At 43.4% G+C, this 24,488-nt stretch overlaps 1 protein-coding gene across 4 annotated transcripts in view; it reads left to right on the forward strand.

The window, feature by feature from the left end:
- Positions 1-23,065, forward strand: part of LOC139445658 (protein Wnt-7b-like) — a 139,195-nt gene extending 116,130 nt beyond the window's left edge. For all 4 annotated transcript variants that reach the window (XM_071226848.1, XM_071226846.1, XM_071226847.1 and 1 more), the window contains exon 4: positions 19,110-23,065. In XM_071226848.1, coding sequence (XP_071082949.1) covers positions 19,110-19,592 — 483 coding nt within the window. In that variant the 3' untranslated portion in view covers positions 19,593-23,065. The remainder of the gene's footprint in view (positions 1-19,109) is intronic.
- Positions 23,066-24,488: the final 1,423 nt, after the last annotated feature.

Consider the following 24,488-nt stretch of genomic DNA (forward strand, 5'->3'; position numbering starts at 1 on the left):
CAGTGTGGGCTCCATCGCGACCTACCGCAGTGACAGGAATATTTGGACTGGCAAATTGATAGCCAGTTGTCCCCAGCTTGATGGCTTTGTTCCTCAAGAATGCCTCTTGTATTACTATTTGGATATTAGTGTTATTAGTTTGGGTCCATCTCAGGATTAGCCGTCCTTATTTTATGGAGTTAATAAAACATCTCATGAATATTTATATTGAATATTCGATAAACTCGTAGTACACAGATAAGATTATTTTTGTTGTGAAATTAGAGCTTGTCCAAGAGAAAGCTTACAGTGCCTGACACAGTGCGTGGTTCACGGCGTGACACAGTGCCTGACTCAGTGCGTGGTTCACGGCGTGACACAGTGCCTGACACAGTGCGTGGTGCACGGCGTGACACAGTGCCTGACACAGTGCATGGTGTACGGCGTGACACAGTGCCTGACTCAGTGCGTGGTGCACGGCGTGACACAGTGCCTGACAAAGTGCACGGCGTGACACAGTGCCTGACAAAGTGCGTGGTGCACGACGTGACAATGTGCCTGACACAGTGCGTGGCGCACGTCGTGACACAGTGCCTGACAAAGTGCACAGCGTGACACAGTGCCTGACTCAGTGTGTGGTGCACGGCGTGACACAGTGCCTGACACAGTGCGTGGTGCACGGCGTGACACAGTGCCTGACTCAGTGCGTGGTGCACGGCGTGACACAGTGCCTGACACAGTGCGTGGTGCACGGCGTGACACAGTGCCTGACACAGTGCGTGGTGCAAGGCGTGACACAGTGCCTGACGCAGTGCCTGACACAGTGTGTGGTGCACGGCGTGACACAGTGCCTGACTCAGTGCGTGGTGCACGGCGTGACACAGTGCCTGACACAGTGCGTGGTTCACGGCGTGACACAGTGCCTGACACAGTGCGTGGCGCACGTCGTGACACAGTGCCTGACAAAGAGCACAGCGTGACACAGTGCCTGACACAGTGCGTGGTGCACGGCGTGACACAGTGCCTGACACAGTGCCTGACACAGTGTGTGGTGCACGGCGTGACACAGTGCCTGACACAGTGCCTGACACAGTGTGTGGTGCACGGCGTGACACAGTGCCTGACACAGTGCGTGGTGCACGGCGTGACACAGTGCCTGACTCAGTTCGTGGTGCACGGCGTGACACAGTGCCTGACACAGTGCGTGGTGCACGGCGTGACACAGTGCCTGACTCAGTTCGTGGTGCAAGGCGTGACACAGTGCATGACACAGTACGTGGTGCACAGCGTGACACAGTGCCTGACACAGTGCGTGGTGCAAGGAGTGACAAAGTGCTTGTTTCAGGGCGTGACACAGTGCGTGGTGCAAGGCGTGACACAGTGCTTGGTGCAAGATGTGACACAGTGCTTGGTGCAAGGTGTGACACAGTGCTTTGTGTAAGGCGTGACACAGTGCTAGGTGCAAGGCGTGACACAGTGCGTGGTGCAAGGTGTGACACAGTGCTTGGTGCAAGATGTGACTCAGTGCTTGGTACAAGGTGTGACACAGTGCGTGGTGCAAGGCATGACACAGTGCTGGTGCAAGGTGTGACACAGTGCCTGACACAGTGCACGGCGTGACACAGTGCCTGACACAGTGCGTGGTGCAAGGAGTGACAAAGTGCTTGTTTCAGGGCGTGACACAGTGCGTGGTGCAAGGCGTGACACAGTGCTTGGTGCAAGATGTGACACAGTGCTTGGTGCAAGGTGTGACACAGTGCTTTGTGTAAGGCGTGACACAGTGCTAGGTGCAAGGCGTGACACAGTGCGTGGTGCAAGGTGTGACACAGTGCTTGGTGCAAGATGTGACTCAGTGCTTGGTACAAGGTGTGACACAGTGCGTGGTGCAAGGCGTGACACAGTGCTTGGTGCAAGGTGTGACACAGTGCTTGGTGCAAGATGTGACACAGTGCTTTTTTCAGGGCGTGACATAGTGCTTGTTTAAGGGCGTGTCACAGTGATGCCCTTTCTATTGGGCGGGGTATAGTAAAGGGATTTACTCCTTTGTGTCTTTAGGGGCCCTTAGATGTTACACCTTCATTTGTATTTGTACATAGTAGCTTTTTAGGGAGTCGTAGTGTATGGTGCTTTGGGACGTCAAGATCACCCCTGTCTTCTGTTGTGGCGCCCTGGCACGTCAAGATCACCCCTGTCTTCTGTTGTTGCGCCCTGTGACGTCAGGATCACCCCTGTCTTCTGTTGTGGCGCCCTGGCACGTCAAGATCACCCTTGTCTTCTGTTGTGGCGCCCTGGGACGTCAGGATCACCCCCTGTCTTCTGTTGTGGTGCCCTGGGACGTCAAAATCAACCCTGTCTTCTGTTATGGTGCCATGTGACGTCAAGATCAACCCTGTCTTCTGTTGTGGCGCCCTGTGACGTCAGGATCACCCCTGTCTTCTGTTGTGGTACCCTGGTACGTCAGGATCACCCCTGTCTTCTGTTGTTGCGCCCTGTGACGTCAGGATCACCCCTGTCTTCTGTTGTGGCGCCCTGGGACGTCAGGATCACCCCTGTCTTCTCTTGTGGCGCCCTGGGACGTCAGAATTATGGCATCACACTCAGACACTTATATTCATTGATTGACGTTAACGCGTTTTAAAAATTATATCTGCAACTTGTTCAAAACAAAATCGCTTCATAACATAACAGTTCATAAAGAATGTATCAAATATTTTGTCATAAGCCTCCCTGGTTCAGATGAGTGTCAGATCAATGGAACAAGGCAGCTCAGAGTTATTTGCCATGGCATCGCTCATGTTATTGTAGTGTATGGCCGATGGCGCCTGTCTTTGAAGGGTATGCTTCAGCACATGTAATGCCAAGTGACGGAATACGGGGGGTTTCAGTGCGGAAATGAAACGGTATTGTCCTGTGAAGTCTGCAGCCAACAAATCAATAGTGAAGTCGCTCTCTCGAAATAATTGTAATTGATAGACAATTGTTAGCTTTAAAGATTTATCAGAATCCATTACGGAAATGTTTATTTTATTGACTTGTGTACTGATAGCAATTCGTTTAAACTCTCCGAAGTAATGGCGTAGCGTGAAAAAGGCCTGAACGTATTTGACAACGAGCTTTAACAATATGGCTGGGCAATCATGAGACACTTAGTTACAGTGTGATGGCATCACGTTCAGTTATACGTTATATTGCAGAAAACACTTAACTCCTATACTTGACTAATACGGGAATGTGACTGTTCTCGGCAATGACGTCGCAAATAAAAAGGTTCTACCAGGTTTAGCTTGTCATTGCCGCATCTCGGCATCAAGTCACGTGTCCGTGTTCCTGGGATACCATACACCCAGAACATTTGACACGAAGCATGACGTCACTTAATATTGAGCAACGCTGATTTATCTGTGCGGAACTTAATGATTTTGTCATTCATCGATATAAATTAATTTAAAATCTGAATCCTTGTCACAAACGTTCACAGTGACTGCGACATTCTGAAATGCTTGTTGTTCATAAAATACATAATATGCACGATATAATGGTCCACGATGATGTCATTGTGTTCCAAGTTAGCCTTGATCTGACACGAAATATATTTGATATATGTGTCACCCTCCCCTGTCATTCACACACTCAACGTCCTTTTCCCTCACTCACTCACGCAGCATCCCTCCCCCTCACTCGCTCAACGCCCCTCCCCCGCCATTCACTCAATCAGCCCCACTTCCCACTCACTCACCCAGCCTCCCTTCCTATTCACTCACTCTCACTCAGCCTCCCTTCCTATTCACTCACTCACTCAATCAGCCTCCCTTCCCATACACTCACTCAACGTCCTTCCCCCTCACTCACTCACTCACTCAGTCCCCTTTCCCACTCACTCACCCAGCCTCCCTTCCTATTCACTCACTCACTCACTCAGCCTCCCTTCCCATACACTCACTCAACACCCTTCCCCCTCACTCACTCATTCAGCCTCCCATCCTATTCACCCACTCACTCATTCAGCCTCCCTTCCCCCTCACCCACTCACTCATTCAGCCTCCCTTCCCACTCACTCAGCCTCCCTTCCCATTCACTCACTCAACACCCTTCCCCCTCACTCACTCATTCAGCCTCCCTTCCCCCTCACTCACTCACTCATTCAGCCTCCCTTCCCCCTCACCCACTCACTCATTCAGCCTCCCTTCCCACTCACTCAGCCTCCCTTCCCATTCACTCACTCAACACCCTTCCCCCTCACTCACTCATTCAGCCTCCCTTCCCCCTCACTCACTCACTCACTCAGCCTCCCTTCCCATTCACTCACTCAGCCTCCCTTCCCATTCACTCACTCAACACCCTTCCCCCTCACTCACTCATTCAGCCTCCCTTCCCATTCACCCACTCACTCACTCAGCCTCCCTTCCCATTCACTCACTCATTCGTTGTCTCTTCTCACGCACACACTTAGCCTACTCACTCACTCACTCACTCACTCACTCACTCACTGACGAGTGACGACTGAGCGGTGTCATTACAACCAGAATGTAATCTGCTGGACTCAGGTCTCTTTGACCTGTCTGTGAGAGGATCTATTCCTCAAGCATCACCAGCATTCATCTGATGAAACACCTCAGATCGGCTTAAACTTTCATTTACGTTGTCAAAACTACAGATAATATACACAGTATGTTCATCTCGCCATAGTACTGAGTGGCTAAACGCCGTCAGAATGTTCTCCCTTCACCGAGGGGACAATCCCGTCCCCGGGAACATAATAAATAATAGTTCATTTTCGTCCTGGTATCCATCTGATCAAAGATGATGTGAAACTCCGAACAGTCTTCAGTGATGTTCTTTATTCCTCCACCCCAAAGCTATTTGTTGTTTTTTTACACTGACAGAGAGCAGTCTTTGTCCGCCTGATCAGATAACACTGACGCATGCAAATGACAGCTGTAACTGCATAAACTCCCAGTAATGCCTCTGCATTAACATGTCTTGGAACGTTAACAGAAATAATATACACCAATCATCACTTTTTGAAAAAGTAGTAAAATCCTACAAACGTTTTGGTGTTATTGCAAAGCTTGGCTGTGTGCAATGATTAGCCGGATGCCCTCCACTACCACGGCCGGTCTCAGATGTCGCCACTTAGCTGACAAAGCCCATGTTCACGGGGCTAGATGCAGTTTATTGCTTGTTCCACTAAAAACCGAATTTATGGCCTTTTAAGCCATTTCAGTATGTTTCCCTCAGCTGAGGCCAAACCCCACTGTTGTCTACCACTGTGCCTTTATGTTACTTCCACATGATCGTATGTCGGGGACGAAACCAGCCCAGTCAAAGCCTTACATCATCAGGTGTAATGTTGTTGTTAAAGTATGTGTGTTTGCCATGGAACAAAAACAATCCTCGAAACCTCGCGGCTCTCAAATACCTTCGACGCAAACCAAAATATAGCCTAACAATGCGTAGTGTAATTGAATAGGGCCATGTCCCTCCTCAGTATTATAATCTACACACAAATGTTTGCACACTGCTGGCCTTAGGTCTCTCGCCCCCACTTCTGTGTTTGGAGAGGATGGTCCGGCCTTGTTGAATCTGCTGACGGAATATTTCATTATTGTTAAAATTTGCCTCAGATGCAGCTTGTGGTGGTTGTGATTGTATATGATTGGCGCTGACATCAGTTGAAGTATTGGTCTGTTGTAGGAACATGTTATTCTTGTGTGTAATACAACCACACTGAATGCGAAGAAAGGCAGCGACTTGTTAAGTGTGGAATAACGTAGACATGTTGTCTTGAGTAGGTAAGAATGCCCTTGAAACATATCATATCAAACTGATGACTCGATTATAAATGTGTTGATTGCCTCTTGTATATCATACATAATATAGCATACACTATATGGCACTTACAATATATCATACAGCATGTAGGATACACAGTACAGCATACATTATATGTTTATTCATAATACTGGCCATAGGCCTAGAGTACATAATGTATAGTAATGGGTGTATATACATTCATAAGATAACACATTTGGAGCTTCATAGCTTCTTAGCATGCAATATGTACAATGACAGTTATTTCGTTATTTCTATATTCTGACTTGACATTAGCGAAACAAATTTCTGTAGATATAAACTTTTATCAAGGTACGGTTTCTGAGTTCGGCATACAACGAACAAAGTAGAAAGAAATTGTATTCACTTTCTACAGTGCTTAAATCACAAAACTGACAAAGTCTGTATGATCTTACTATTCACATATATCTTCTCGTCTCGATAAAGAGTTTGTGTAAACTACATCTGAATCTTGCAAGCGCAGTTCGGAATGTTTTGCATACAACATGTATCATACACAGTATAGCATCTAATATATGTATTATATATATTACAACATATGTCATAAACAATATAGCATACACTATATGGCATGTACAATATATCATGCAACAAACAGCATGCACCATACGTAAGCCTTGATCTGTAGACATGTTGTTTTTGGAAGACAATCAAACTTCTGCGTACACAGATGGTGCCGGTGTTCTATGTTTGGTGTTGTTCAACTATACTAGATTTGGTGCCTGTTTAAGTATACTACAGTTGGTGCTTATTCAACGTCACCATATTTGAACACATTGTGGGTTGACATATGTTTGTAGAAAGTGTCGGACTATGTTAAAATGGAATGTTGAATGTTTTCCTGCTTGAGGGCGAATGTGTCTGTCCCTGCCTAGCTAACTAGGTACATACATGCTGGTGTAGCTACGTGCAGATAGTATACAATCGATCCCAACATTGGCTGGGTTTCTCTAGCTGGTCAGTCTGCCTATTACCGCGACGTTATCTTTCTGTCCGGTCACGACAGAACGCAGCAATCAGTATATGATCAATGGAATATTTTTCTCATTATTTTGTTACACAAATCTTACAGTGGAGGACCATAGTTTATTAATTCATTTCGTGTTTTTTTCTATTTATGAACTGACTTTTCACTTTGTGTGAGTTCATTGGAGAAGGAACCTTCCTAGAACGAGGACCTGGACACATAGAGTGAACGTCAGTTGTTATATGTGTTATATCCTTGTTTGGTACCTAGAAGTATGTATCCATATTGTCACTTGACCTTATCACTTGATGTTTACACCGAGCGCCGTATAAGAAGCATCGGTGTCGCGATGATGACACGAGCGTATGGATGCTGAACTGCCCCAGGTAACAGGTCTTTGGTAATTGGTTACTACAAATAGTGTTTGATACAATCACCCTAATGTGAGCAATGTTGGTTGTGCAACACTTTAATACGTCCGGCACAGTGCCAGCGGGTCATAATACATTCAACATATCACGTAAAATGGCCGACACCTTAACACAACTGGCGGTATTTCCGAAGTTGTCAGTGAACACTTAGGTGTTAGTCATCATTGATCAGTCCTGTGGCTGATCATTCGCAGGTGATAAAGATGTGTCGTAGTAAATTCCTAACTTGCTGTAGGACGCTGCTCACTGTGAGTGGCAGATTGGACCAAGTCGACAGTTTCCTCGTATTGAGCGCGGGATAGGTCGGAGCGAGAATATTCGATCCAGTGCTTGCAGTCAAACACTTTGACTTTTGCCAATGTAGTCACAAGCGTTCACGCGACTAAACAATACGACGCTTTGTATTCATTATACATAATTAAATGGAATTTGTCCGTTAGTGTTTAGATCATACCGACATCCATACATACGCACATACACACACACAGATGTCGACAGAGACAACTACACACACACACACACGCACGTACGCACGCACGCACGCACGCACGCACACACACACATTTGAGAGATAGAAGCATCATTAGGATGAGAAGACGTGTGCTGATCCAAGCACACTTATTTCAATCACCACCCGAGCGTGCGTCAGCCTGTATTAGTGATATGCTGTTTTGTATAAGGACATGTCCATACAATTAAACATACCAAAAATGGAAATGTATTTAAAGAACAAATTTGTTGGTATGTGACTTGCAATTTGTAACCTCGGCTGTTCCTATTCGACACAATTCCTGACGCAAATCACTGACTTCTTTCCGTTTGAGTGAAAGGTTGCGTGCCTGCCAGGCATATTTCCTAGGTAAAACGCGATGACAGAGCAGATTGCCTTGCAGGGTCCAAGGTATTCGGTGCATGTGTTTTTATAGCCGATTCCTAGTTCAAACAGGGATATATCTACTTGACTCAGTCGTCACTACCAGAACACACAACTCCTTATTCTTTTGGTAAAATATATCACTGCAGTTGTAGAAATGTTCTCTTCAGAGAAATGTTTGCTGTGTTCTTCCGTCGCGTTGCGGTTGAAACAACGGAGGAACGTGTGTTCGTTCACGTGTTGAGACATTTTTGTAGCAATGAAACGATAAAGTGACATTATGATAAGATATATGTGTTTTACAAATAGTGAATTCTCACTGTTCGCACGCTGTAAATGTGTCTCTGGGAGTCCTCATGGACATTACACATTTGTATTTGCTGCTTGATGACAACGTGTCCAGTAGTCGTTGGGAACAGAAGATATCCGTGTCGTGTCCAGTGCATGACACCTTGCTATCTTGCTGTCAGATCGCGGAGGAAGGCAGTTTCATGGATCAAGATCCAGCATATCTTGTTGTGATTAGACACACGCACACATACCTCACAGCCATACAACACACAGCCAATAGTTCAATAGCCGGAGTGACTCCTCGTGGGGACTCCTTGACGGGGTAATTGCCCAATCAGGGTGGACACAATAGTAAAATGGCCCTCTCAGATACAAGTAAGTGAGGTGTCGCAACCATATACGGTAAAGAGCTCAACTGAGATTTTTATCCAAGATGTAATTAGTATCCAAAGTTATTGTTTAGTTGTTAGGAAAGTTGTTTCGAGTGAAGCGTATTAAAAGTCGGCAACAATAGTTGTCAAACGATAGTATCTTCTTGATCGCCTTCTGTTAGTTGAGACTGAAAGTGTTAGAAATCTAACTATTTGCTGATGTCACAAGGGAAGGATAACATCGGCTCACAACCTATAATAGCCGTGTGAACCTTCTCAGAAGGAAAATTGTTTATTCAATGACCTTTGAACCTGAAAAAAATCCACTTTGGGTAGTTACTGTTTAGTTGTGGTGTGTGAGGTGAAGGTGACATACTTTACATATGGCCGCCTACCTGTGCCAGCGCGATAGTCGACAGTGTCGCCTCAACCGCCTATTTGAACCAAAATTAATTTCAAGAAGAAATAATATTTAGGTTTGCAATAGATTTAGTTCTTGTTGATATGTTTGATAATTCTTAGCAAAGTAATGACAAGAAGGATATGGGCCTCACAAATAAATCAATTCGCAATCCGCGTCCCTGCCGTGATCTCTCTTTTAATAAAAATTGTTGTGTTTTCTGTGAAACACTTCGGCTTTGTTTGATGACCAATTTTCACGGACATGAAACCTTTATACTAAATCGTCTCATCCATGTTTGGCGATTGTCTGAGTTAATATTTTCTATTGCCTAAAAATAAACACACAGGATTCTGCAATAATCTAAAAGCCTAATACAAAACCAACACACGTCAACACGCCACATGCAGGCAAATGTCTGCTTCATTGGCCTTGCCCCTCTCCGTACTCCATATCCCCATAATGTTGCAAGTAGAGCGATTTATTGTTAATCATAAAACATTTCCTCTGTAATAGCGGACAGAGAACGGGTATGTTATGTCCATACTGATGTCTTCTATGACTTCAAAGGGCAACACTCTCTATTCCTAGTTGGTTTTGCGTGCAGTAGACTTAAAGATGGGCCGACAGCCGTTGCCAAAATATTGACTAAAGATTATGTGATTTCAAAGCCTTGCGTCTAGTTTCAATTAGACAGAGACATGGGCAAGTAGTATTTGGTCGCAAATAGGACAAGACATTGGCTGCCTCAGCCATCTTTACGAGGATTCAATTTCAGAGCGGAAACCCGTGAGTGGTGTTTCAGTGTTTCAAAGCATTGTCGTGACAACACGAAGGCGGTGGTTTACGACAATATGATTCGGTTGTTGAGACACAGGCAGAGACACTCTCTGATTCAGGCCATAGACAGGATCTCACCCTATAGATTTAGCTGAACATTTCAATATGCATTGTATCTGAACGTAATGCCTGCCACAATAGTTGGCCGCCACATAGCCTGACAGGGTTACGTCATCAGCGCTAGATTCCAAGAGCATACGCTCATTAAGATATCTGCTGATGTAAAAGATGTCGGGTTATTCAGTAACCCGGCTTTCAAGTGGAATTTATTCAATAAACGAGAGGACAACAAAATGTGCCAATAAGAAATATTTTCTTTTCTGGTGTTTTCTCATATTGTTTTTAGTGTCTCCAGCATAATTTCAACGTCCACATCACTGAGTATATCAGCTGTTGTCGTTCAGTGTATTAGCTAGTATACATACATGTGTAGTTAGTATACATACATGTGTAGTTAGTATACATACATGTGTAGTTAGTATACATACATGTGTAGTTAGTATACACACACGTGTAGCTAGTATACACACACGTGTAGTTAGTATACATACATGTGTAGTTAGCATACATACATGTGTAGTTAGTATACACACACGTGTAGTTAGTATACACACACGTGTAGCTAGTATACATACATGTGTAGTTAGTATACACACATGTGTAGTTAGTATACACACACGTGTAGCTAGTATACACACACGTGTAGCTAGTATACACACACGTGTAGCTAGTATACATACATGTGTAGTTAGTATACATACATGTGTAGTTAGTATACACACATGTGTAGTTAGTATACACACACGTGTAGCTAGTATACACACACGTGTAGCTAGTATACATACATGTGTAGTTAGTATACATACATGTGTAGTTAGTATACATACATGTGTAGTTAGTATACACACGCGTGTAGTTAGTATACATACATGTGTAGTTAGTATACATACATGTGTAGTTAGTATACACACATGTGTAGTAAGTATTCACACACGTGTAGCTAGTATACATACATGTGTAGTTAGTATACATACATGTGTACTTAGTATACATACATGTGTAGTTAGTATACATACATGTGTAGTTAGTATACATACATGTGTAGTTAGTATACACACGCGTGTAGTTAGTATACATACATGTGTAGTTAGTATACACACATGTGTAGTTAGTATACACACATGTGTAGCTAGTATACATACATGTGTAGCTAGTATACACACTTGTGTAGTTAGTATACACACACGTGTAGTTAGTATACATACATGTGTAGTTAGTATACACACATGTGTACGTATATACATACATGTGTACCAAAGGGTCGAAATACGTGCCTACATAATTGGTACCCAGTTTTGCAACGATACATACAGGTCACGTGACCTGAAACAAACCTCTCTGCCGATCTCCCAACAAGGTTGGCCATAAACATGTTGCCTGCAGGCTGTTTACAAATAGCGACACCTCCGACCCCCAGCCAACCACTCGATGAGACGGGCAGATATGGTCAACAAGAGTTTAGTCACTACCCTCTTCCTCGTGAAGTACTGGTCAACAAGAGTTTAGTCACTACCCTCTTCCACGTGAAATAGTGGTCAACAAGAGTTTAGTCACTCCCTTCTTCCTGGTCAAGTTCTGATCAACAAAGGTTGTCACTTCCTTGTTCTACGTCAAGTGCTAGTCAACAAGAGTTTAGTTACTACCCTCATCCTCGTCAAGTACTGGTCAACAAGAGTTTAGTCACAACCCTCTTCCTCGTGAAGCACTGGTCAACAAGAGTTTAGTCACTACCCTCTTCCTCGTGAAGTAGTGGTCAACAAGCGTTTAGTCACTCCCTTCTTCCTGGTCAAGTACTGATCAACAAAGGTTGCCACTTCCTTGTTCTACGTCAAGTGCTAGTCTACAAGATTTTAGTTACTACTCTCTTCCTCGTCAAGTACTGGTCAACAAGAGTTTAGTTACTACCCTCTTCCTCGTGAAGTACTGGTCAACAAGAGTTTAGTTACTACCCTCTTCCTGGTCAAGTACTGGTCAACAAGAGTTTAGTTACTACCCTTTTCCTCGCCAAGTGCTGGTCAACAAGAGTTTAGACACTACACTGATCCTCGTCAAGTAGTGGTCAACAGGGGTGTACTCGCAGCTCTATTCTCCTGCTGAAGCGGAAGCAACATTGCTTGTCAGACAGGGGTGTACTCGCAGCTCTATTCTCCTGCTGAAGCGGAAGCAACATTGCTTGTCAGACAGAGGTGTACTCGCAGCTCTATTCTCCTGCTGAAGCGGGGGCCACATTGCTTGTCAGACAGTGTTGTACACACAGCTCTATTCTCCTGCTGAAGCGGGGGCCACATTGCTTGTCAGACAGTGTTGTACTCACAGCTAGCTAGATTAAGGTGTCCTTTTGAAGCAAGGCATTTTGTTAAATCTATGAGCCCAATTCAGAACCATCCATCCACATCGCCTTATCACAGCTGTGGGAAAACGGTGTTAAAAACAGCATTAGCTAATGTACCTCTTAGTCCGGTGGAGCAGGTGAGGGGAGGGGAGTTGCAATAGGATTTAACGTTGCGTCCAAGATCATTGCACTTATATTGCGATGTGCATGCACGTGCGTGTTTGTCCGATATAATGCCGATTATACAGTGCTAGCCCACTGGGGTAGCACGCAGCATGTTAACAAGAATTGCCCACTCAGACACAGTACACTGTCTCCGAGCCGACCAGTCCTTGTTTTAGCCCCTTCATGCCGAGCGCCAGGCAGGGTAACAACAAGTACAAGTCGTAGATGCTGAACATATAGGGAATGTTATCATGAAAGTCCGAAAAATGATGATGATAATAGAAATACTGGCGTCACAGCCATGTATCAGCAACAGGGACCAATGGTAGTTGGTGGTAGTAGTTGTAGACAGAGACATAATAGATGTAGTAGAAGTAGTTGTAGACAGAGACATAATAGATGTAGTAGAAGTAGTTGTAGACAGAGACAAAATAGATGTAGTAGAAGTAGTTGTAGACAGAGACAAAATAGATATAGTGGTAGAAGTAGTTGTAGACAGAGACAGAATAGATGTAGTGGAAGTAGCTGTAGACAGAGACAGAATAGATGTAGTGGTAGTAGTTGTAGACAGAGACATAATAGATGTAGTAGAAGTAGTTGTAGACAGAGACATAATAGATGTAGTAGAAGTAGTTGTAGACAGAGACATAATAGATGTAGTAGAAGTAGTTGTAGACAGAGACATAATAGATGTAGTAGAAGTAGTTGTAGACAGAGACAAAATAGATATAGTGGTAGAAGTAGTTGTAGACAGAGACAGAATAGATGTAGTGGAAGTAGCTGTAGACAGAGACAGAATAGATGTAGTAGAATTTGTTGGAGACAGAGACAGAATAGATGTAGTGGAAGTAGTTGTAGACCGAGACATAATAGATATAGTAGTAGAAGTAGTTGTAGACCGAGACATAATAGATATAGTAGTAGAAGTAGATGTAGACAGGGATAGAATAGACGTAGCAGAAGTAGTTGGAGTATATGCATAAGGTAACACACTTCATCACGGTGGCAAGGATGAGGCCATCCAGTGCTTGATATTGTAACCGGGTTTTCTGTGGCATCATCCATAGCGTGTACACAGATGACACACGGCTACGGGGAGTGAGGCTTCTATCTATTTGTTAATCTGCAAGATAGAGACCCTGATATAATATACAATAGTAATATAATATATGCATATTAAAACATAATATATATCATAACATCATCAAAGCAATACGATAATTTCTCTGATGTTGCTTACAATCAAACTATTGATGACATGAGAGAAATGGCTTATAAAACATATTAAATACAATGGTTACACATGTGATGTACTTCTACATAAAACATTGATAAGAACATGATATACATAGCCTATGTGCGGCACAAGTGTGTGAAAAGTGACATACTTCAAACGTCACTGCTCATGATACATGTCCTGCACAAGGAGGTGCAAGAATCAAAATGCATAGCTTGTGCACTTCCATAATTGTAACATTGAAGTCCACTAACACGCAATCGCCCGAGCCTAACCCCGCGATCCACTTAGTGTCCTCTCCAGATCACCAAGTGAAGATTTCCCCACAAACGTGGAGTGTAGTCACTAGGTCTTAGAGTGATTATTTCCCCTTACATAACGAGTGTCCTCACTGGTGGAGTGTTGTCACTGGGTCATGGAGTGAAATAGTCCCCAAACTTGAGAAGTGTATCACTGGTTCATGGAGTGATTATTTCCTCAGACATGAGAAGTGCCTTCAGTAGGTCATTTCCCCACACGTGTGGAGTGTTCTCACTAAATCGTGGAGTGATTATTTCCCCTTACATGTCGAGAGTCCTCACTAGGTCATAGAGTGATTATTTCCTCAGACGTGTGGAGAGTTCTCACTAGCTCATAGAGTGATATCTCCTCAAACATGTCGAGATTCCTCACTAGGTCATAGAGTGATCTTTTCCTCAGACGTGTGGGGTGTCCTCACTAGGTCATAGAGTGATATCTCCTCAGACGTGTGGAGTGTCCTTACTAGGTCATAGAGTGATGATTTCCTCACACGTGTGGAGTGTCCTCACTAGGTCATAGAGCGATGATTTCCCCACAAAAGTTAAGCCTCCTGACTAGGCCATTGAGTGATTATTTCCCCTACCATGGTGTGAGCCCTCACTATTTCATAGAGTCATTATTTCCCCTGACATGCGGTGGTTTCGCACTCGTTCCTGCACTGACTATTTCCCCTTGAATGTGAAGTGTCGTCGACAGGTCAGTCTTTTTTCCCCAACATGTAGAGTGGTGTGTCTAGGTGATAGAGTGGTTATTTCTCCACTCATCTATGGTGTACTTACTATCTATGGAGTGATTACATCCCCACACATGTGCATATTCTGATGTGAGACCCTTAAAGAGGTTGTTATATTCTTCTAACGAGAATTTGAAAGAACGTAGCAGGGCTAACTGACATTATCCCACAATAGGCGACGCGGTATACCCTTTATTAGACTCCATTAAACGGCATGTTTCTGCCATGGTGAAGTGGTCGTAAGTATTTGATGACTCGCAAGTTGTAAGATCTTCAGAGGATGCTGATAGGGGGGTTTGTCATGCTGATGTACGGTATTGTTATTTTTTTCATGACATTTGTGGCTGTTTTATTTGTGAACTGTGTTTTTTTCTTCTTTAAAGAATTTGGAGATGAAAATTACTATTATGTATATTTGGGGCGAATCTAATCTAACCTTGTACGTTTCATGCCGGCTATTCATCCGATGAATGTTCAAGCTTTGTCATGTTCTTCTAGAAGTTGTGACCTGAGAATATTGTCGTTGTACTGGATGAGGTCATGCTACTTCAATGGGCTATCTTGTTGCCTTCAATGTGGATCAATGGAAACAGACTCAGAGTGACAACAATCTATCCACAAGAGTGTATGACAAGAGGGAAGACTTCCACTTACCGGAAGTCAATTTTCCCTCCATGACGAGTACTATCCCAGCAGCTCCAGTCTTTGGTGTCCACGTTTCATAACTTCTGGGGTACAAACGAGCAGGCTCTTTCTACCAAGATTTCACAGAGCACCATGAGACTCTTGCTCAAAAGTTGTTTGATCAGGGTTACAACATTCAAGGTCTGAGTGAAGCTTTAACAAAGTTTGTTGGTACACATGTGGGGACATTCCCAAATCTGACGCATCAGTCAAATATGATGCCCTAAGCAATTCCGTATTTTGGCTTGTATCATACGTCCCTGTGATTGTGTAGGTAAATAATTACATTGTCATCATTGGGGCTAGATACCCTCACTTGTCCGCGAACACCCGGTATAGTTACCTGATTCTAGTGGTTCATGCACTCATGCTCATATAATCGGAATCGCCCAATCGATTCTGCTTTTCCCTTATGATGTCTTATGAATATCGTAAGGGTTTTGTCGCTTTTATTTACATAACTAGTTGTAAAGATCACTTATCTTTCATAACTATTTATTGAGAACAATAAACTTACGTGTCAGGTTTACTAGATTTACATACCTAGTTATAGAGAACACTAGATATACGTAACTAGTTATAGAGAACACTAGATTTACATAACTAGTTATAGAGAACACTAGATTTACATAACTAGTTATAGAGAACACTAGATTTACATAACTAGTTATAGAGAACACTAGATTTACATACCTAGTTATAGAGAACACTAGATTTACATACCTAGTTATAGAGAACACTAGATATACTTAACTAGTTATAGAGAACACTAGATTTACATACCTAGTTATAGAGAACACTAGATTTACATAACTAGTTATAGAGAACACTAGATTTACATACCTAGTTATAGAGAACACTAGATTTACATACCTCTTGTAGAAAACCCTACAAACATATATCTAGTTATAGAAAACACTAAACCTACATATCTAGTTAAAGTGAACACTAAACCTACATATTTAGTTATAGTGAACACTAAACCTACGTGACTAGTTATATAGATGGGGTGGAGAGGATATATATATATATATACCGAAGAAAATACACATGTGTCCTTTAATCTTGGCAATAGTTTATAATCACTGTTGTTAGTATGACGCAGATTAACCAACACGGAAACAAAGAGCATTGCCATATATTGCAGTTGCTCCAAAATGAGGAAAAGACGTAAAGCATATGGTAAGACGCTCTGGTAATTGGTGTTTGTTTTATTGAAATTTCATTGTGGAATCGGTTTTCGAGTCATTAAGTTAATATTATTGACGCAGCTCGGCTCAAAGACATTAGGAGAGATGTGCGACTTTGAACATACCCCCTAGATTGTTGCTTAACCTTTGGTGATTTTATTACGTCCCTTTTATTGCATGTTCATGCGTGCTTCATGGGCGTTTAAGAGGCATGTGTACTAAGAGGTGATGTTAAAATATGGAGCACAAAAGGTATTGGCTCATAACATGTACGAATTTATACTCATTAATGTCGCTCTGCCTCGCTTAGCACTTATGGAATCTTTACGTTAGCCATGCCCAGTGGTTTCTTTGATGCAGAATGGAAAGTGTGTGCACCCAGAACAACTTACTGTTCACTTGAACAATCTTCAGTGGATGATGTGAGCGACATGCACACAGAGGCGCCCGGAATGCTGCGAAATGATGTCTGTGCCGTTACTGGTTTCTGATCGCATCTCTCGTTAAGTTACCTCAATGTTTGTTAAAAAAATAGATATAGATACTTGGTTTTATCACGTGGTTACAGGCTACACGGGATCTCTGGTTATCACATTAGACGAAGAGCAAGCTAATGTAATGAGGCTTTCAGGTCGACACCACCCGAGTACACAAACGTTCTATAACACCTGTCTCTCCTTCTGGCTCACTACACCCACCAGCAGTCGCAGTAGTGGACAGGGTAGTGGCACATGCCAGGTGTGTGTGGCTGCTTGTACTAGTCCGGACTAATGCCGATTTTATAGTGCTAGTCCACTGAGACACCATGCCGCAGTTTAACACGAAAGCCCGACCCAGACATAGTATACTGACCCCGAGCTGACCAATCCTTGTCTCAGCCCCTTAATACCGAGCTTTAGGCAGGGCTACAACAAGTACCATCTTTTAACGTCTTTTTGTATGACGCGGACAGGGATCGAACCCCGGACAATTCGCTGTCAGGGCGGACGCTCTACCACGGAGGCAGGCTTGTAGTGGTACAGATGTCAGTGTGTCGATGTATAACGGATAACGTTGCTAAATGAAGTTGTTGTTTCCTGTGCTGACAATTACAGATATCCAGTTCGATCCGGTTCTGCCTGATGGAGCGCGAGAATATTTGTACGACCAGCGACGAGTGAAAGGGAGTGGTGTGGAGGGGGGAAGTATTTCTGATCACTGTTGACCGAAATGTAAACAAAGGGGGTAGATTTGGACCCCATTGAGACACAAACCAACACGGAACATTAAATTGTGTACAACCAGTGAACAAATTTGAAGTTAAGCGCTCTCCCACTGGGAGAACTGACGTAGAGGTTAGGAATAACAATGGTCGCCATTGTGTGGACACAGCCAATATGGCGGACAGGGAGGTTGAGCATATGGCGGGAATGAACGTGCCAACAGCTCGGTGTTGACCTTTCACCCTGTGGGTGTCATTGGTCGCCTTTACGATATCGTGTTGTTGACATTCTAAAAGTTGTAAATTCTCTGGAGGTATTTTAGTTCTGCTTGGCTGACATTGCGGAATACACGTTGGCTATATCAAGAATATTGGGCTCAGCGGGCCGTATCTCAGTCCTAGGGAGGAATTCTACTCGTCGTGGGTAGAACATATTTGTTTCCTCATTACACCGGCGGGCGTCCACGTCACCTTCTGTCCACCAGGCTCATGAGTAGGACAGTAAATCGTTGTGATCCTTATAAAAATGAAAATGTGGGTCTGTCAAGTAGCTGTAAAAAAACTGCTTCAATCGAAATAAAATCTTGTAGAAAGAGCCCTTGTTTGGCTGGAACTCGTTATTCCACAACAATTCTCGGAAATACGTTAACGTCATCTGCTGCTGTTGAATGTTGCGTCAAGTAGGTTGGCCATTAACCAGCGCTTATCATATGCACAAACGACACAGAATTAATTATTTGACATTACCCGGAAACGATTTGCAGTGACAATTGTACATGGAGAAACATATGTATCTATTTCCGGAATTTTATATTATATCATGTGGTTATATTTTCGGAATCATATACATATTGCGGATGAGGGAAGAAGATGCGACGATATGTCCAACACGGCTCTAGGGGTAATACTTGCCTGTTTGTGTGTGCTTATTGTAGCTTCTATCCACCAACAGATAGTGAAGGCCTCAAGCTGGTGTCCAACACGGCTCTAGGGTCAGCATGCCTGGTTGTGTGTGCTTATTGTAGCTTCTATCCACCAACAGATAGTGAAGGCCTCAAGTTGGTGTCCAACACGGCTCTAGGGTCAGCATGCCTGGTTGTGTGTGCTTATTGTAGCTTCTATCCACCAACAGATAGTGAAGGCCTCAAGTTGGTGTCCAACATGACTCTGGAGGTAATACTTGCTTGTTTATATGTTTCAGGCTGTCAAAGACAACATGGGCACAGACTGCAAATGTCACGGAGTGTCAGGCTCGTGCACCACAAAGACGTGCTGGACTACTTTGCCCTCTTTTAGAAAAATTGGAGACTCTTTGAAGAGGAGATACAAAAAGTCGAAACTCGTGGTGCCCTATCGGGGGGGCAGGGCGAGTACGCCCAAGTCGCTCATCCTTAAGCGTTCGAAACGGGCCCACCGGAAGCCACGCAGAAGCCATCTTGTTTATCTAGAGAAATCGCCAAATTATTGTGATCATGACCCTAGTACTGGTTCGCTGGGTACTGTGGGGCGGCGGTGTAACAGGACCTCAATAACCACAGATGGATGTGACTTGATGTGTTGTGGCAGGGGGTATAACACGCACCAGTACACCAAAACATGGCAGTGCAACTGCAAATTCCACTGGTGCTGTTATGTGAACTGTAACCGATGCAGTGAACGGACTGAGGAATACACTTGCAAGTAGTGACGATGAGAAACCGTGTGATAAGAACAGCTTGGGTTGTGTCGCCCTCTCTATACATGGGCTGCCTTTAACATATAGTGCTGTTTGTCGGAGTTGCCTCCCCCTTCCACTGATGCCGTCACGGCGCGTGACACATGTTCCCCATCAAGACTGATATTTAAAGTAGTCTAGATCCACTGACTTGAATGAACGGTGTGTGTAGCCGTGAGTGTGACCCGATATTATACCACCAGTGCTGGCTGCAATCTGACGATCAGATGGTATTTCGGGAGCATGCAGTGCGCGGATGCAGAGTGTTGTATCTGATACGGATGAAATTATACCCTGAGATTCACCCGGGGAACGTGTGGACAGAACCTGACTGCAGGCAGAACATGGACCGCCAGGTTACGATGCAGAGTTATCAAGAGACGGTATACGCCGGGCCCTTGTGATGAGGATGGCTATCGTCACGTGACCAATCCCAGGGATATACATCATGTGTGGGGAACTGGCTCCACTATGTCTCACTGAACTAAACTTTCAGCAGTGTAGAACTGGAACTGTTTGGTAATGTATTTATGACAAGTGATGGTGGACAGGAATACTTATGTCATGTGCGTTAGTGACGCTGAGGCCATCGATAATTAAATACATTACTTTGATGAAACAACAAGTATTTCTCTTATCCTAAGTAGGACTACTTACACTGCATTGATGCTGTATATGGCGAGAACCGCTCTCTGGTGGCGGCTGATTGGCATCAATGTTGAGATGGAAGGGTATAACGTGTTTGTATGCAAATCAACCGGAGAACATGCGCACTGGCTGCTTTCAATAAAGTATGCAGATATCAGATAAGAGCTTTTTATCAATTGAGTTAAAATTATATCAATTTTACCCCTAGGATGCCTCAAAAGAGAACAGGGTGCAGGTTAATATATTAGATGCCTCAAGGCACATTCCTCTACCCAACCTGACAGATAGTGGGGTTTCTCCCCCATCCCATCTCCCCCACCTCTACGTACATCCCAAATCCCCACCCTGGCATCCCAATCCTTCAGCTGACAGATGGAGGGGTATACCACCATACCCCCCCCCCCCCCCCCCATCCCCACCCCCCTCACACACACACACAAACACCCACCACACCCCCACTCTGCCTTCAAGTGGTAGTGGGCTATACCACCACACCGCACCACACCCCTCCCGACCCCCCAAACCCACCCATTCTGCCTCCAGGTGACAGTGGGCTATACTTGCCGACAGACAGAGGGGTACACCCCCACCCCTGGCAGAAAGAGGGATATACAACCACACCCCCGCCTACCCCACACCCCAAAGCCCCCATTCTGCCTCCAGGTGACAGTGGGCTATACTAGCCGACAGTGGGGACATACCACCATCACCCCTGGCACACAGAGGGATATACCACCATCCCCAGGTGATAGAGGGGTATAGCATCTACAGCTTATTCCCATTCTATGTAGTATTTATTTCTTGCGGCCACAACAAATTCATTATTGGATCTTTGAAATATGCCCGGACATTGAGGCTCCAGAGGGGTACACTTTACATACATGTGTTGTTTAATTGTTTTCTTTCTTCGAGTTTTACCGACAAATCATATGTAATACCTAATGATTGTATATCGTGAATGAAATATAATCCATTACAAATCTGAGTATTGTTTCCATCTGTTTGGAGGATGGTAGATAATTGTGAAGATAGTATCGGCCGGTAGGCATACCCGATTCTGAAGGATCAATAATCAATAATCAATATGTTGTGGTCAGTAACTTATCATGACTTTTTGTTAATGTCGTATGAATGTAACATATATCTATACTATTTTCAGAGGGTATTTTTCAAGTTCACATGACCTTTTAAATGTGAGAGTCGAATCGTTGTAAATGTCCACTTCCGGTAGTGATGTAACTTCTATGAGAGGCATTTAGGAGTTTGAGTCAGAGTAAGTAGGCATAAGATATATGGATGAACAATTTCTTTATTACAATTTGGAGCAACGTTTCGGTGTAGGTTCGAACACCGTTATCAAGCCAGTGATGTACAGAGTATGGTTGACAAGAATATATACAGGATAGGAGGCAGTGTTTATACAGTTTGTTGGGGGCGGTCGGGTAGCCTAGTGGTTAAAGCGTTCGCTCGTCACGCCGAAGACCCGGGTTCGATTCCCGACATGGGTACAATGTGTGAAACCCATTTCTGGTGTCCCCCGCCGTGATATTGCTGGAATATTACTAAAAGCGGCGTAAAACTAGACTCACTCACTCACTCACTCACTCACTTATACAGTTGGGTAGGTTTAAGATGCAGTTACGTTGGAGTGGAGAAGCCTGTTTTGTTTCACCCCTTTGTTCATATTACAGGCTTCACCGGCCAATATGTTCCTCCCTCCTGTGTACATAACAGGCTTCTCCACGCCAGTGTAACTGCATCTTAAACCTACCCAACTGTATAAACACTGCCTCCTATCCTGTATATATACTTATCAACCATACTCTGTACATCATTTGCTCGAAAACGGTGTTACAACCTACACCGAAACGAAATGAAATCATATCAATGTAAGAAAATAGAAATCATATCAATTCAAAAACTGAACTTATGTGAGTTCCAAACTCACAATAGAAATGTGTACTCTACTCACACACAGGAGTCCTAAAGAGGGACAGGTCAGCCGAAATTGCTTAGGCAGAAGGCGACCTCTTAAACACTTAATGCAACAACAACAACACAACACTCTTTACATCACTTGCTTGAAAACGGTGTTACAACCTACACCGAAAAGTCGCTCCTAATTGTGTTAAAGAAGTTGTTCTTCCATATATATTATCCTTACTTGGGTAGTGATGTACTTGTGTTTCTATGGAGAACATAGCCAAGATTGCATCAGTTGATATCCGTCTCTAAACATCACATGCATACCATTTAATCTCCAGAACAAATGGTATGACAAACGTATACAGTGAAATCTCAGTTATCCGGACGGTCCTGTTCCTTGCGATATCGTCCTGGCAATTAAATGTCCTGGTTTATGCACGTATATCGCGTTCCCAGAACGAGCGTTCAGAAGGAGGGGTTTCCGGATTCACAGGGTTCGTTCTTAGGAGGTTTCACTATATATATGTAGTCTGATATGTATTTATTTGAAAATTGTTTGATGTTATTGCATTTGGTAGGTGTTACATTTGAGTGGAGATGATAATTAAAATTAGCAGTATCACTAGTCTTATATTATTACAACACAGAAAAAGATCTTAATTTTGTCACACAATTATCAGTATTTTCTGGTCAATATTTTTTCTGTTTTACACTAAATGTTTAAAGATTTGTTTTTCCTTATCAAAATATGATAAACTACGTACATTGATGTAAGTATTGCGAGATGGGTCGATGTTCATTAGGAAAGTGTTTGCCGTGTTCGTGCACCTCCCACTTCAAGCCTGGTCACACCTGTTGTTAACCAATAAACTGGCAAATATTTACAGATATCAGAAACCTTTTTGTTTTTTCATGTGATTGAAAAGAGAATTGTGCATGGCAAAACTACCTCCGACGACACAATGTCGTATTTAGGTAACTTACCAGGACAATACTTGTCTCATGGTACAGCATTGTTGCAGAAAACATCCCACAAGTTAGCACTAATCCATAAAACCACAAACTCAGCAGGTATCCGCTTTTGCATGAAACAACAAAAACAACACGTTCCGCAAGTATGTCCTGTTTTATAAAACATCACTTCAGCAAGTATGTACTATTGCACGAAAGAACATGCTGAGCACATGTGTCCCATTGCATAAAAAAAAAAAAAACTGTATGTATGCACGACTGTGTACACTATTGCACAAACAGCAACAAACTGTATGTAGGTATGAGGAGTGATCTGAGGTACTAAGTGCAATAAGGTGAACTGAGTGATATAAGGAGTACCGAGTGATATAAGGTGCTGAGTGATATAAGGTGCTGAGTGATATAAGGTGCTGAGTGATATATGGTGCTCAGTGATACAAGATGCTAAGTGCTATAAGGTGCTGAGTGATATATGGTGCTGAGTGATATATGGTGCTGAGTGATACAAGATGCTGAGTGATATAAGGTGCTGAGTGATATATGGTGCTGAGTGATACAAGATGTTGTGTGATATAAGATGCTGAGTGATATATGGTGCTGAGTGATACAAGATGCTGAGTGATATAAGATGCTGAGTGATATAAGGTGCTGAGTGATATATGGTGCTGAGTGATATAAGGTTGCTGAGTGATATAAGATGCTGACTGATACAAGATGTTGAGTGATATAAGGTACCGAGTGATATATGGTGCTGAGTGATATAAGATGTTGAGTGATATATGGTGCTAAGTGATACAAGATGCTGAGTGATACAAGATGCTGAGTGATATAAGGTGCTGAGTGATTGAAGGTGTTGAGTGTTATAAGGAAGACAGATTCATATTAGAAATACCGAGTGATATAAGAGGCTGAGTGATCTAAGATACTGAGTGATAGAAGATGCTAAGTGATATAAGGTACAGGGTGATATAAGGTGCTGAGTGATATAAGGTTGCTGAGTGATATAAGGTACTGAGTGATAAAAGGTACTGAGTGATATAAGGTGCTGAGTGATATATGGTGCTGAGTGATATAAGGTTGCTGAGTGATATAAGGTACTGAGTGATAAAAGGTACTGAGTGATATAAGGTGCTGAGTGATATAAGGTGCTGAGTGATATATGGTGCTCAGTGATACAAGATGCTAAGTGCTATAAGGTGCTGAGTGATATATGGTGCTGAGTGATATAAGGTGCTGAGTGATATATGGTGCTGAGTGCTATAAGGTACTGAGTGATATATGGTGCTGAGTGATATAAGGTGCTGAGTGATATATGGTGCT

Source organism: Haliotis cracherodii, unplaced genomic scaffold (assembly GCF_022045235.1).
Source record: "Haliotis cracherodii isolate W230 unplaced genomic scaffold, xgHalCrac1.p SCAF_6, whole genome shotgun sequence".
Classification (NCBI taxonomy): Eukaryota; Metazoa; Mollusca; class Gastropoda; order Lepetellida; family Haliotidae; genus Haliotis; species Haliotis cracherodii.